Raw genomic sequence first — 16,613 nt, 5'->3', positions numbered from 1 at the left:
TGCAGGCAACCCTGCAAAAAGTTGTTTCTCCTTTGAGCTCTCACACATATTCACTTCCCTCCTAGAACCAAGGATGTAAGAAAGAATGGCTCCATCTCATAGCCTCTTTGCCCTTAAAAAGAAAACCCAATTCCCGAGATATTTTCAAACTCCACCACAAACAGAACATTCTCAACTCTGCCTGTGGATCATTATCTCTTTTACATTTCATCTTTATAGTCACTGGGTTCATAGAAAGGACAGACACAGACAGAGGAAAATAGCTGCTTCTTAGACACCAAATTTAGTAATTCTCTCAAATATACTGGCACACACCTAAAAAGTCATATTTTTATAAGACTTCATTAGGTTTTCATTGGTTCTGTCTTTAAGAACACACATGCTGAATCGCCCGTAACCTCAAGCCAAAATACATCTGCAAACTACAAGAAATGTTTTTTATAGGAAGACAAGAGTCATCACAATTTTTTTTTAAAGGGATATAGTGAGTAAAGACAGACAGACGTGGGCTCATCTGGCTCCCACTTTAGTGTCTCCCAAGCATCAAGTTGCTAACTGATGGAGGCCATCAATCTACAGTGCTCCAAGATTTCAGCCAGCTCTAATAGCCTTACCTGTTAATATGAGATTACTGTAAGTATTGGAGAATTGTTCCTTTAGAAGAACCAGATGCATTTGAGCTGCCTTCTCCCGTTGGAGCTCCAGCATAACATCAGGATGCTGCGCAATCTTGCAGCCTTTCTGTTTATCCAAGGCAACATCACTTCGAACAATGTCTACAATAAAAAAAAAAGGAAGGCAGGTAGCCAATTGAAAAGCAAAAGAAAATTTTTTTTAAATAAACAGAACCAAAGACACATCAAAGTCCTGTTTCATTCCCAAATAACAATTTCTAAACTACCAGTATTTTCATCAGAATGAAGAAATGTGGAAGTAATAAACCTCAGGGTCTCCAAATTCATAATACAACCTGTACATTTCTCTGGTCATTTCCAAATTCTTGGAAGATGTTTTTGTTACTTATCTTTCTCTGACCTCATTTAAGATTCTTACTACTCCATTTCCCTTCTAAACTCATATTTAGTATCTATTTACCTCCTAGGGTCTTTTCTTAATATCTTTTAGCATTCTCCATGGGGAAAATAATACAACTTTGTCTAAATACTAGTGACTATGAAGGTCATTTCCTCTACCTCATGCCATAGGACCAGGTGATAGCTCCAGCATATGTATTGAGAATGCTGGGCCTGTTTGCAAATTTTCCTCCCAGCCAGCCAACTCAGCTCAAACTAGGGCTTCCATTCTATGGGTTAGCTGCTCAGAATTTCTCCTGCTATTTTTTCATATACCTCTGGCTACATTCTGACTCAGTAATCACTCTTTAAATCTAGGAGTATTTTGTGAGTCACTAGAGAAAGGAAGATCAGAGCTAGAGTCATCCTTCAGATCTTCCTCTTTCCCAATTATTTTCCCATTAGTAACAGGCTGCTTTTTATACTTTTCATACGGTATGATTTCCACCCAAAGCAGAAGTATACTCCAAAAAACAGCCTTCCTCAAAAACAAACGTTCACCTAGAATGAATCCCAATTACCAGGGAGCTTCCATGCCCTAAAATTGTTTGTTTTATTTTTACAAATTAAAATATAATTCATCTGGTTATCATAGAAACAAATTATTTTATCAACAGCAGCTGGATGACAACTCCAGAAACTTTCAAGTTTTACATAGCAAACTAAAGGATTTCAGGAGAAAATGCTAAAAAGTAACTATGCTGCCATTGTTGACACCAATGGCCTTGAAAGGGAAAAAGGAAAGGAATGCCCATGTTGATGATACCAGTAGAAAGATATGACTCTTTAAGCAACACTAAATGACAGTTAAGAAAAAATTGGGCATGTGGTCATCAAGGGCGGAACATTGTTGTGGACAAATAATCTTCAAATCCATAAATAAAGCTAAAAGAGAAGCCCAGATAGAAATAAAAACCCATGACAATGAGGGTTAGAATGTGTGGTACACAAAGGTTAGCCAGATGTGGGAATGGTTTTCACTCATTCTTACATTAAAAATGGGAAGCTGGGTAGAAATAATGCAATATTTCTGTCTAAACATATCTATATCAAGTTCTAAAATGTAGGAAATAAAGTGAACTCATTTAACATTCAAGTAACTAATCTCATAGATTTTTTTGAGTCTTGAATACAAAATTAGAATACATTAATTAAAGGATACACTCTAGTTTTTAAGACCAACAATAGAAGGCAAGAGGAGTAATAAATATAGTTTACACTTATTTAAATTATACTCTATTAATATTTTATTACTTTTCATCATTGAATCCTTCAATCATATGAAACTCTGTGGCAGATATTGTTGAATAGCTGATACAAACTCTAAATATACTTCCTTATCTTTTGCCTTCCGCTACTGTAGAGACTGAAAAGCTAAAATATAAAATTTCCCAACTTTCCTTAAAGCAAAGGGTGGCCATGTACCATGGTTCTGGCCAATGAGCTGTAGGCAGAAACCCCTAGTGGGGGACTTGTCAAATGAAAAGATAAAACCTCACTATGAGAAATTTGGTGTTTTTTGTTTGTTTTTCTTTCAGCCTTTTAGTCCTTTCTATTCTTTATATCTGAAACATAGACATGAGGCCTAGAGGAGTTACAGTAGCCATTTTGTTTCAATGAGTCAAGAATGAAGAGGGCAAAGGACTCCACACTAACAATAGTGAACAGAAAGATGGGATGGGCCTAAGTCCCCAATGTCTTCATTGAGCTATCATACCTACCGTACTTGTTCTAAACTTCCCAACTCTTGATTTCTTGTTATGTGAGATAAAGGCACTATTTGTATAAACCATTAATAGTTAATTACCTATTTTTGAAATCCTGATCTGTTGTGTAATTTTAACTGATAAGAAATAATATGATTATCCCTACTATATAGATGAGAAAACTGAGGTCCACAAAGCTGAAGTGACTTGCTCAAATTCACAAAGCATGATCAGTCCCCAAATCCAGGAATTTTCAAAGCCAACTCCAGTGACCTTTCCAGAAGTTAATCCTACATAGAAACCAATGAACTTAATAGCAAAGTACATTAGACAATAAAAGAGAGAAATTTTTTTAAATCTAATTATACTATTACAGTAGCACACTACTACAGTCTATCCAAAAAAGAAATATGGATATTTCCCCAGAAAACATTACAAAAATATTTTTTAAGTGAAGCTTCAATTACCCTGATATCTTTTGACAGAAGTCTAATTCAAAGAGTTGAACATCTATGAAACTCATTTCCTATCTCATAAATTTACTGCTCAGAAGGCAGAGGACACCTGATATCCTCAACATCTTCAACCAGAACCCTGAAATCAAGTGACTATATTATCTTAATATTAACAATACTAAGAAAAGAAAACCATGGTAATGGCCAAACATATGTCCTAGACTTTAGAAAAGTACATTTCAACAATGTTTGGGGGAAAAAATAGATATGCTATATGGATTTTTTATTCATCCTTAATCTGTTTGGCATTGTATCAAAGACTAAACACAAAGCAAGACTACTTATCAAAGATGCATATGGCCCTGGCCGGTGTGGCTCAATTGGTTGGAGCATCGTCCCATAACCAAAAGGTTGCGGGTTCAAATCCTGGTCAGGGCACATACCTATGTTGAGGGTTCAATTTCTGATCCAATATGTGATCCCCCTTCCAGGCGCATACGGGATGCAACCAATCAATGCTTCTCTCTTGAATCAATGCTTCTCTCTCTCCTTTCCTCTCTCTAAAAGCAATGAAAAAATGTCCTGGTGAGGACACACACACAAAAAAAATGAACACAGTCATAGAGTTGGAAGAAGAGTTAGCATAATACATGATAGGCTCAAAATTCAAAATTATCTTGGCAACCTAGAAACTTAGGATGAAATCCCCAACATGTAGGTAAAAACATGAACACAAAGTCCTGCATTTATACTGAAAATTAATTACATAAGATAATATTGGAAGGCCAGACCAGACAGACACTCAAATATTAAGATTTGTAGATTTTAGTTAAATACAAGCTTAATACAAATGATATGCTGCCAAATATGATATTGTTACCAAAAAGATTAATACAATCTTAGACTAAATTAATAGATCCAGAACATCCAGAATGGAGGAGGTATCATAGGCACACTGCTTTCCATGCCAGCCAAGGGCAACAGAGTGGAGAATTGGAGTTAAGCATACCTCAGTTCAAATACTGATTTGCTGTTTACTTACTAGTCCCAGAAGTGACAGACAAAAGTACATCTGTAAGCCCCAATACTTTTTATCTACTGCTACTTTAAAGAGATATATAAGACTTTAGCACTATGCATATTACTTAATAAGAGTTCTATGAAAAGTAACTATTATTATTTTCATTTTAGTATCCTACTTGTTGTATTATATTTATTTCCAGCTGTAATAGTCTCAGCAGGATACTAATTGTCTAGATAGCATTCAAAGAAAAGCAACAAGATAACAAATAGTTGTATTTTTTTTTAAATAGCTGAAAAAAAAATTATGGAGTGCAAAGCCTGACAAAGAAAATACAAAAGAAAACTTGCTTTCATGTAAAAGAGAGATAATTGACTTGTTCCATATAAATCTTAAAATTCAAACATTATGGGAATAACCAAAAAATATACTCTTCAGCTCCACATGACTAAACTAACAACAGACACTCTCATATGAGGAAAAGAGCTACTTGAGGATGGAGTGAGTTTCCTGTTACTAGAAATAGTCAAACTGAGACTGGATGACACAGGCACAATAAAATGATTTCAGGAGAGTCATCAAAGCCTGCCAAGTACAAAGTTACTTTCTCTGACATTATGTGAGGTAATATAATAGACAGTTAAAGGCACAGGCCTTGTATTCAAACAGATACATCATTAAGAAAATGAAAATAAAAATCTCAAGTGAACAACTTAACATTTTATTTTAAAGAACTAGAAAAAGAAGAATGAAAGCAGCTCAAAGCAGAAGAAAGGAAGTAATAAAAATTAGAGCAGAATTGAGTGAAATAGAGAACAAAAGTACTATACAAAATCTTAATACAACAAAGAGCTGGTTCTTTGAAAAGATTAATAAAATTGACAAACCACTGGATAAACTCATTGAGGAAAAAAAAAGACTATATAAACAAAATAAGAAATGAAAGGGAAGTTACTACAAACATCACAGAAATATAAAGGATCATACTAGAACACTATGGAAGACTATAGGCCAACAAATTAATTCAATAACCTAGAAGAAATGGATAAGTTCCTAGAAATATACAGTAGTCCCTCTCTATATTGCGGTTCACTTATTGCGCCCTCACTGTATCGTGGGATTTTTTTTAGTATTATATTTAATTATTTATCGCGGATTTTTCACTATATTGCGGGGTTTTGCTGTAATGTATACATATGTTGTTAAAGTTACATAGGTTTAAGAGTGTAGAATATGTTTAAGATCATAAGTAGTGTTTATAAAAGTGTGGAAAAGGTTAATAAGGGAGGGACTTCCGGCCAAGATGGAGGCTTAGACGAACACGCTAGGTCTCCCTCTACAACTAGAGAGGAATACAACTACTTCAAAACAAAGGATAACTAGAAATTCCAGAAAATAAAGCTACACGGAAGCCCAACATATGAAGTTATAAACCAGCGGTGCCATTTGGGCAGGTAAGAGTTAAAGAGGGCAAAGCTGTTTGCGGAGCGGCGGGGCAGCGAAAAATCCCGGAGGCAGTCAAGCCCCTGGCGGTGCGCGACCCCAGCGCTGGGGAGAGCGGCCACTGCATCGCCTTGAACAGTGAGGCCCAGGGGGGCGGGAGGACGGATCCCGGTCTCCTAGCTGAATAACTGTGTGAATCCATCTTGGACCCCCGCCCCCAAAGAAAGAAAGCACCACAGGGCTGCGAAATAGGTCGCAGACAGGCGCCGGTCGCTGACTTGTGACGCGTACACAGGCACTGCCCCCGACAGCCGGCCCAAGAAAACAAAACGCATCTGTCAAAATGAGGCAGGCAACTATAGAAATCCCGGTGACACAGCTCACCAGGCAGCAGATAGAGAACCTGACAGATGAACAGATAAGAAACCTGTCAGAGGCTCAGTTCTGGGCCATTGTTATCAGGTGGCTTACAGAATTCACAAAAGAGCAGGAAAAAGATAAGAAAGAAGCGAAAAACTTTCATAACGAAAGGAACAAAACCGCATACGAGACAGATGGTGAGGAAAAAAAATCCAGAGTTCATTTCAACAAACTGGAATATGGAGAAGGAACAAGCAGTCAACCAATGCAGAGAGAGGAAATGGGAAGCAACAATGAGAGGATCAGAAACCTCTGGGACAGCTATAAAAGGCCCAACATAAGAATCATTGGTTTGCCAGAGAATGAGGAAGATGAACTAGAACTTGAAAAATTGAGTGAAAATATAATAAAGGAGAACTTCCCAGACTTGGGGAAGGGAATAGACTTGCAGGTCCAGGAAGCAAGGAGAGTTCCCAAGAGACTGGACCCAGGGAGAACCACTCCAAGACACATTATAATCAATATGTCAAAAATTAAAGATAAAGAGAGAATCTTAAAAGCAGCAAGAGAGAAGAAAAGAATTATGTACAAAGGGGTCCCAATTAGACTATCAGCTGACTTCTCAAGGGAAACCCTACAGGCAAGAAGAGACTGGCAAGAAATATTCAAAGTAATGAAAATCCAAAACCTACAACCACGAATACTCTAGCCAGCGAAATTGTCATTCAGAATAGAAGGACAGAGAAAGTGTTTCCAGGACAAAATAAAACTGAAAGAGTTCATTAGATCCAAACCACTGTTATATGAGATGTTAAAGGGACTGGTTTAAAAAACAGAAGCTAGGGAGATGAAACAAAGGCAAACGAAACAGGCAACGAGAGTGGAAAAGGAACTGTGGGTACGGGAAGCATATTGGGGGGAGGTCAACAGGGAGGGGGAGTGGGGAGAGGGAGGGAGATGATATAGGAATTGGGGATCAAGGTAGGAGGGAATGGAATAGATGGAGAGAGGTTGGGAGGAACTGTATGCACAACTAATGGACAATCTAAAAGAGGGGGACAACTGGAGGGAGGGGGGCCACCGGGTGGAGGGGAGCAGAGGGAAGGGAAATTGGCACAAATGTAATATTTTAATCAATAAAACACATTAAATCTGAAAAAAAAAATGGCTCTTCTTAAAATCAAAAATAGGGAAGGAATTTCTAGGAGGGAGCTACTGGAATTTCAGATAAAACAGTTATTCATTATGTCCTGAAGGACATTTGACATTCTTGGCCCCCAGATACAAATAGCATCCCTAGTGTCAATGATTGCAAACTATTCCCATTTAAAAAAATGTTTTCTAGAGCATGTGTTGGCAGACTTTTTCTATAAGAGTCAGACAGTAAATATTTTAGGTTTTTTGGGCCATATAGCCTCTAATGCTATTACTCAATTCTGCTGTTGTAATACAAAAGCAGCTATAGGCAATACATAAATAAATGAGCATGACTATGTTCCAATAAAACTTTATAAAAACAGGTGGTGGCAAGATTTGACCTGCAGGCTATATACTTTGCTGACTCTTACTCTAGAAAGATGAGTAAAGAATAGAATACTCTCAAGTTTCACAGATAAGAAAACTGGGGTCAGGAATGAAGTCATTGGCCGAGTATTTCTTTTTTGATCCTCACCCAAGGATATGTTTATTGATTTTAGAGAGAAAGAGTAAGAGGGAGAGAGGGAGAAACATCGATCAGTTGCCTCCTGTATGCACTCTGACCAGGGATCAAACATGCACCCTTTTTATTGTATGGGACAATGCCCTAACCATCTCAGCCACCGGGCCAGGACTTGCCCAGCATTCTGATTGCACAGCATTTTGTATTAAGCAAAGATTAGAACTCAGGCCTCCTAACTGCTTCCCACTATATTACTCAGCATAATAAATGACACCCTGGCAGAATCTGCCGCTGCAAGTATTTTTATCCATTCCTACTGAATGTATGCAAATATGTATGCTTACTTGGCAGACGTCCATGAATATTCAAGTCTCTGCTCCAGCTCCCTCCTCTGAGGTCTGCAGTATTTCTCTAGTCCTACATAATTCCCAGATGAAGACACCATTGTTCCACCTCAAGAATGTTCATGAAAACAAGCAATACAATTGGGCTGAAGGATGAACCCAGAAGCCCATACTTCCCACAACAACTCAGCATAAATCATTCATCTGCTAAATATTTCTAAGGCTATCCTTACAGTATCAAGCACAGCCCTAATTTTTCATCTGTACACCATGATTCATACTCATTCAACTTGGAGTCTATTTTCAAGTGAGAGTTCCTACAGAACTGCATCTAATACTAATCTACACAAAGTAGCAGAATGTATCATTTCTACTTCTTTTCTTTCATCTGCAACTGCTGAAATTCCATCCACAAAGATATTTTTGCACTGATTTAATTCTTCATAAAACTGCTAAATAAATTGCCTCATGGAAAGACTGTGTAATCATAAATAGCTGTTAGTAGTGATACACACAGCTTGACGTAAAGCATCAGTTCTTAGAAGACTGGGCTCAGACAGGAACAGGTACATAACCATCCTTGGCTAAAACCAAGACATTTGCTGGTTTACTCAGTGTATCAGGGCCCATTTTTACCAACAATTGGTGGAATTCGCACACTGGGCAGAAGACTGGACTACATGAACTAAAGTTCTTTCAACTGTAATATTTAGTTAGTCTGACCTGGAGAAATCCTCAAAGAAGATGAACTCAGCGTGAAGAACAGACAGAATTCAGATGTGGAAAAAGAAAACACAGATGCATAAAGAGATAAGAGTAGCTCTGCACCAAAAGGCTCCTCTCTTCCTCCTCGTCACATCCCAATAGTAAAAACCACTCAGAAGCTCTAGGGTTATTCCATTATCAAGATGTTCCTAAAGAGACAATCTTGTAAGAAATGGTTTAGAATTTACTTCACTGAAGTAGCAATCATGAATGCCAATTAGAGCTAATGGCCTGGCATAGTTGGTTATTGAGCAGCAATAATCTTAGATGGTAATCTCCATTAGAATCTGTATTCAAATCTTTTGGAGTTAAATAAATAACAGGCAAGAACAGGAGTCAACAATTAAACTTAATACATGCTTTCTGAAGAATAAGAAGGAGAAACAAGATGGCGGAGGAGTAAGTGGAAGCTACACTAACTTCCTCCCAGAACTAGTCTGGATTTACAACGTAATTTTGGAGAAATCATCTGGAATAACCAACCGAACACCAGCTGGAGAGAAGTCTTATAACCACGGAGAGACAGAAAAGGCCGCTACATCACAACGTGACCGGTAGGGAGTGTGGAGACACGGAAAGGTTGGCTGGGCTCACACGGGTGGCAGCTGAAGGGACTGAGAAACAGATCAGCAGCTGGGGATTCCCCCTGAGAAGGGCAGGGTCCAAACCCCCAGCTGGGCTCCCCAGCCTACAGCAACAGAGTGGAAAGTAAAATAGTATCCAGCTGAGAAAAGCGAAAAGCCACAGGGTTTCTTGCTAGCCGGAGAGAAACAGCTGGAGAAAAAGAGCTCTTAAGCGGATCACATACAAAAATATTTTGGCCCCCACTTACCCTGGGCACAAGCAGAGGGAAGACAGAGAGGACTGGAAATGCTTGGGGAGAGTTTGGTGTGGTGGCTTTGAGGGGAGAGCTGGGGAAGTGGCCGGCCGGGTCCCAGTGCTGACTCATCCCCACACTGCAGGCAGACCATTCCCAGCCAAGTGGCGTCAGCCTGAGGGGAAGCAAAGGCCCTGCCTACAGGAATTAAGCTGCCACACCCACGGTCCTTAAGCCTGACAGCTAATCACAGATTGAATAGATTAACAAGAAGCCAGACAAAGGCAAAAGATCCCTGAAAGTCTCCAACAGGCTGCCTAGGCCCAGATTGGTACAGGATCTGACACCACCAGGGGCAGATCCAGGAAGTGCAGATCATTCTAAGAAGCACCAACAAACAATAGGAGTCACAAAAATGGGGAGACAGAGAAACAACCCCCCATCGAAAGGGAAGGTAGAGTCCCCAGAAAGAATGCTAAATGAAATAGAGGGGAGCCAACTATCAGATATGGAATTGAAAGCATGTATTATGGAGAGAAGCTCAATGAGCTCCGCGGAAACTACAAAGAACTCCAGAAAAACTACAGTGAACTCCAGAAGAACTATAAGGAACTTACTGAGAATTATACCAGCATCAAAAAGGACATGGAAGCTATCAATAAGAGCCAGGAGGAAATGAAGAATACGATCTCTGAATTGAAGAACACAGTAGAAGGAATTAAAAACAGGCTAGAGGAAGCAGAAAATCAGATCAGCGAGCTGGAGGACAATGTAGACAAAAACTCACAGACAGTGCAACAAAATGAAAAAAGGCTGAACAAGACTGAAGAGGCTCTAAGACAGCTGCAGGACAACATGAAACGTAATAATATCCGTATCATAGGAATTCCAGAAGGAGAAGGAGAAGAGCAAGGAATAGAAAACCTCTTTGAAAAACTAATGACAGAAAACTTCCCTCACATGAGGAGAGAAAGAGTCATGCAAGTCCAGGAAGCACAGAGGGTCCCAATGAAGATGAACCCCAACAGGCCCACTTCAAGACACATCATAATTAAAATGCCAACATTCAAAGACAAAGAGAGAATCCTAAAAGCAGCAAGAGAGAAACAACTAACAACATACAAGGGAGCTCCAATAAGGCTATCATCAGATTTCTCAGCAGAAACACTACAAGCCAGAAGGGAATGGCAAAATATATTCCAAGTAATGAAAAACAAAGGCCTACAACCAAGAATACTCTACCCAGCAAGACTCTCATTCAAAATGGAAGGTGAAATAAGGAGTTTCCAAGACAAAAGAAGGTTAAAAGAATACATCTCCACCAAACCAGTATTGCAAGAGATGCTAAAGGGTCTGCTTTAAGAAGATGAAGAAATAGAGAGAGACAGAGAGGAACACGAGTACAAAGGGGGAAAATGACAATGAATAAGTACTGAAAGAAAGAAGGAACTTCTACCATTTGCAACAACATGATTGGAACTAGAGAGAATTACACTTAGCGAAATAAGCCAGGCAACAAAAGAAAATTACCTTATGATATCACCTGTTAAAGGAAACTAATGAACAACACAAACAAATGAGCAAAATAGAACCAGAGGTATGTAAACGAGGAATAAACTAACAGTAACAAAGGGGGAGATGGGAGGGAGAGAAGTGGTAAGAAGGGGAAGGGTCTAGTCAAAGAACATGTATAAATGACCCATCGACATGGACAACTGGGTGGGGACTGAATGTGGGAGAAGGGAGGGACAGGGTGCAGAGAAGCAAGAGGGGGAAAAAAGTGAGACAACTGTAATGGAAAAACAAACAAACAGAAAAATTTTTAGTGGGGGGAAAAAATAAAAATAAAAAGAATAGAAATGCAAGTTCAGTGAATATTAGAAGGACAAGGATTTTCCTTCACACTGTATATATTTTCTCCCTATCTGATCCCTCCAGAATTTGGCATTCTAAAGAAGTAAGTAATGACCTAAGTTTCTTTGCATAAAACTAATAAGACCAGTTGTTAATAACGATTTTTTTGACTAAGACTTTGACTGGAATGTCATGCCTAAAGGAGACATGCTTGGGCTTTGGTTGTTACCAAAAAGCCCTGAGCTACTGGGACTGACCTTCAAAGGTAATAAAAGTCCATGAGATAAAAGGCCTGGTACCTTGGATGGATGAGCGGTCCATAGCAATCTTTCCAGGGAAGGAACGAAGGTTGTTTTCCTGAAAGATGGCTAGAAGGGACCTTTAAGGCACAATGGAAAACCAGAAGGACCTGGAAAAGACAGGTGTTTACAGGCAAGGCTGAATGCCAGGTATGTGGCTCAGCTTCTGTGCCCTGAAGGGCAGACTGAAGGTCACCCTAAATGTTCCTTGCGTAAGTTCCAGCAAAGCAGAACTAAAGATCATAAGTGATCATTTGCTGCTCTTGTTGTGTTTATGCAAATGAAAAGGATAAATTAAAAATGAACTTAATGCAGTCCCTTTAATGACAAGGAGGGTAATCTTAGGGAGAAAAATCAAGATTCAAGGAAGATCACAATGCCCAGTGGTAAACTATAAAGTAGTGCAGCTAACTGTCTTTAAAGTTTCTTTTCATTTAAAATTTGTTTTCATTTGAAAGTTAAACTATGTCTGTGGCATTATCAAAGATGTTTAATTTACAGGCAAGAAGAATGTCAAATGCCTTGCAACTGGATGTCTTTCCGATAAGACAATCCTACAGATCTATAAACTTGTGTGGGGGTTATGTTACATAAATTAACATGTGTTTTCTGTTTTCAAAGGGCATAAGCCTACGATCTCATTACCTGAGTGATTGTCTGTACATATAGGCCTCACTTAATCCTGTCTGCATTGCTGCCTCCTGAGACTCAATGGTTTGGCTGAACTAAGTGGCTGGGTTGGTGAAGAATGGGGTGGTCTGTGGGCTTCACTTTAAAACTGGTTTCTCTTTTCTATCCTAATGGCTTGGACAGAAAGAGCCCAGATGGCCTGAGAGGGGGGATACCTAAAATATTTCCCTCAGTCCAAACTAAGTATAATGGGCAAAAGGGTTATGGACAGGTGAGATGTACCTGGCATACCTTCCTCCAAAGAAGCCCTTCTTTTCCCTAATGTGGGACATTGAAAAATTAATACCTGTCTTTTGTCATCTAGTGGTTACGGATTGAATGATGTCCTTTAACCCTGTTGCCCCCAAAATACAACAAGGATGCCAGCCTGTTAAACCAAGCATGCCGTTGTCCAGAGACAGCCAACCAACCTGGAGTCTGCACGATCCTTCCCCTTGTGGGAAGGCCACCCTCCCCTCCACACCCCCACTCTTATTAGGGATTTCTTGACCCAAGGGTAGGTAGGACGACGACCATGTTCAGCTTGAAGCAGCTAGAGGAGCTCGAGACCTTCGTCCATTGTCCTTTATAAGATTGTAAAGGGTCTCAAGTCTGAGAGGGAGGGATTGTTTTTTTTATTGTTATAATATTTAACTAATTAATTAATTATTTTTTTTAAAAAAGAAGAAGAATATATGAAAGGGTGAGCCATGGGCATGGACTTGGGGAGGGGATTGTCGGGGAAGGGGGGTGCTGGGCAGAGGGGAGCAAAGGGGAAAAAATTGGAACTATTGTAACAATATAATCAATAAAGTATACTTAAAAAAAAAAGAATAAGGAAAAAAAAAACACTTAAGCACTGGATTAGAGTCAATAGCACTTGACTTTATTCTGTGCCTGAAAAAACTAACGGCTTCTTTGATAGTTGACTTCCCCTCATTGTATGCGTAGACTGGTTAGGACTAGAATGTATATATGAATTTTGTCCAGAAAGTATCCAGCCATGTAATGAAAAATAGAGACATTTATTGAAAAAGATACAAAAAGAAGAAACATTGTACATAGGACAATGACAACACAGTTCCCTTAAAGTAGATACCTTGGGACCTCAAAGAGTTCTCCTAATTGCCATCAACTGCCCCTTCATATTTTCCTGAATTTTATCAATGATCTGAAATCTCTTCCCTTTCAAAGGTGATTTTGGTTTCAGGAAAAGCCAGAAGTCACACCACATCAAATCTGGGCTGTATGGGGGCTGAGTCACCTCGCTGACTTGGTGCATCACTAAAAACTCTGCACCAGATGTGATGCATGAGCAGGCACATTAACGCGATGAAGCTACCAGTCACCAGTTGCCCATAGCTGTGGCCTTCTGAATCATTTGAATAGTTTCTGTGGAGGAATGTTCAAGCTTAACACAAAATTTGATACAGATTCATTGCTCTGCTAGCTCAGTCATTTTGAATGCGACAGCCACACAGTACACATGCTAACTCAATGTCATCTACCACCCTCACTGACTAGTACAGTGAAGTCATCATTATTCACATATGTGCATTCCAATCCACTCTCCTTGGCTGCCACGTTACGTAGATGTCACTCAAATTGTTCTCATTATATTAACAATGGTTGGACTTTTTCCGGACAGATCTCGTATTTTTCACTTAGCATCACTTAGGTATACCATAAGTTCTCCAAAGGACAATGTGTAATCCAAAGCTGCTGAATATCAAAATCAACCAGAAAACAAAACAGAATTCTAAAGAAATTAAAACAAAAATTTAGACATTTGAACTCTTAATAAGGATTTGTCAAGCATCATCATTTCCTTGCCTAACTTGGAAGCAAACCAAATTTCCTCATGTAGATGGCTTTGGAGCCTCCTAGTGGCAGCCTCAGGGGACCCATAGAACTAGGAATCCTGGAAAGGACCAGGTTTTCGAGAGAGTGTTAGTTATGTATGCTGGTGATCAATTCAGACAAACACATCAGCTCCTACAATGTGCTCAACACACTATACTGGACACTAGGAATGCAAAGATGAGTAAATGTTGGTCCCTATCATCATGGAGCTCATAGCCTACTATAATAACAAGAAAGAACAGAAATAACTCTAAAACATGTAATAAGCACTTAGAATCTGCACACATAGGGAAAGGGGATGAAGACAGAACTGTGCAATAAAGGGGATTGACTTCTTAGCCAAGTCTTTATTAAAGGTTGCCCAATCTTTATTAAAAGTAGAAGTCTATCTAGTAGAGAATCCAAGTACATTGTATAGTTTCATACCTTTGCTAATTCTGCTTCCTCTTTGATATATTCCTTTTTCCATGTGCCACAATTAGAATACTAAGACTAGAGTAGAGTAGGGTGGGAAGAAACCTGGAGAAACAAGCTGGAAGCAGACATACGAGTGCCTTTATGGTTTGAGCTTTATCTTCCAGGCTCTAAAGAGATGTCAGAGGCTCTCAATAACAGAAGTGACCTACTGAAGACAATACATGAGAATAATCTAATATCAGTATGAGAAATATATTAGGAGAGCTGGGAAGCAGAGAGACCCATTAATCTGTCATTAATAGTCCAGGAGAGAGGTCAGACAGGCTGGCAATACAGAAGTAGCAAGAAAGAAGATTCCAGAATTTAAAAAAAACTATGCCTGACAGTCAAATGAATAAGAGATTAGATTCAGAAAAGAATCAAAATAGTACAAAGTTTTTTTTTTTTAAGACAAGGAAGATAGTGATGCCATTAACCATGGTAGGGAACACAGGTGAAGTTGAGGGGATGAGTAATAATAGAAAACTTTAGTAAATTTTATTTGGGGTACACATTAGATCTGGACTTTGCTTAAGAAAAACTAGAAAGTATAAAATTATAACCATCTCAAAATAACCACAAGAGTTATAACTGCTACTAAAATATTATTCCTTATTTATATAAGAAAAAGAACAGGGTGGGGGGAAGCAATGAGGGAAAAAGTGGGACAACTGTAATAGAAAAATAACAAAAATTAAATTAAAAAAAGAAGAAAAAAAGAACAACTACTTCCATAATGGTAGATAACATTCCTGAAATTGACCGAGTATCAGGAGACTAAACTCTCATTAGACAATAAAATTTCCTAACAAAGGTGAACATCTTATTCCCCTTAGTTTTGTCCCCTTTGGCTTATCCAAAAATACCACCTTAATATCCATCTTTGCACAAAGCTTTATCTTATCCTTTCAAGGCCTTACATGTTAATTTATTAGGTTAACATATCTGAACTCTCAAAGCATTTAGCATAGATAATATTCTACTACACTGTCCTTTATGATTTGCAGGACTTTTAAGGAAATTTAGTTGTGTTTCTCCAACTATATTTAAGTTCCTTAAGGAGTAAGACATGGACCTACTGCCCTCAGCCACAGGGTCAACTAATCACCTATCCTTCTGCCCTTATACTTTAAAATGATAAAACCTGGCTCACATAAGTCAAATGACTTGGCCAGGGTTCACACAAACTTGTAGACCTCAGACAGAAACCAGGTATCCAGAATTCTAGTTCCATAATATCTTTATGCTTTCCGATGCCCCATAAGTATTTAGTGAGCTACTTGTGCTGTTATGCTTCCTTTCAAATGGGGCACTTTTGCATTTTAATAGGATATTCAAATACCAAATGACCCAAATTAATGATTATTTAATGGTGTAATTATAAGTTTGGAAAGCAGTAAGGAGAATATTTGGGAACAGGGAGACATTCTGGAAAACTTAAAATCATATCACAAATTTTAGCATCCAATCATGATGAAATAACATAAATTAGATTAACTCTCCTACCTTAAATAACTTAAAAGAGAACCAAGATATATGAAACAATGGTTTCACACATAGGGAAACATAAAGTGCAGGGCAGTGATCCCTGGAAGGAAAAACAAACAAGGTGACCTCTGTGATGCCTTATCTCACTACCTGGAAAGAGCTTTCAGGCTATATATAGTAAAGGGAAGGGGAATATGAATAGAACTCAGCAGTCTTCCTAAGTTGAGGAGGCAGAGTTCAGAATTAGGAGAGGCCAAGCCAAGAAGTTACAGAACAGAGTACAGGAGAAGTGGGAGATACACAAAAAGCAGGAGATCCAGAGATCTGTTGCAGAGCCACC

The 16,613-nt window shown here is 38.8% G+C and overlaps 1 protein-coding gene across 1 annotated transcript in view; it reads right to left on the bottom strand.

Moving 5' to 3' along the window:
- The window catches only part of HPSE2 (heparanase 2 (inactive)), a 631,267-nt gene that overhangs the window by 564,921 nt on the left and 49,733 nt on the right, over nucleotides 1–16,613 (bottom strand). The window contains exon 3 of the mRNA XM_090277853.1: nucleotides 615–776. Within this exon, the coding sequence (XP_090133979.1) occupies nucleotides 615–776 (162 nt within the window). The remainder of the gene's footprint in view (nucleotides 1–614; nucleotides 777–16,613) is intronic.

This window comes from Furipterus horrens, unplaced genomic scaffold (assembly GCF_987537825.1).
Source record: "Furipterus horrens unplaced genomic scaffold, mFurHor1.1.pri manual_scaffold_5, whole genome shotgun sequence".
Taxonomy (NCBI): domain Eukaryota; kingdom Metazoa; phylum Chordata; class Mammalia; order Chiroptera; family Furipteridae; genus Furipterus; species Furipterus horrens.
This window is presented reverse-complemented; position numbering and strand designations above follow the sequence as displayed.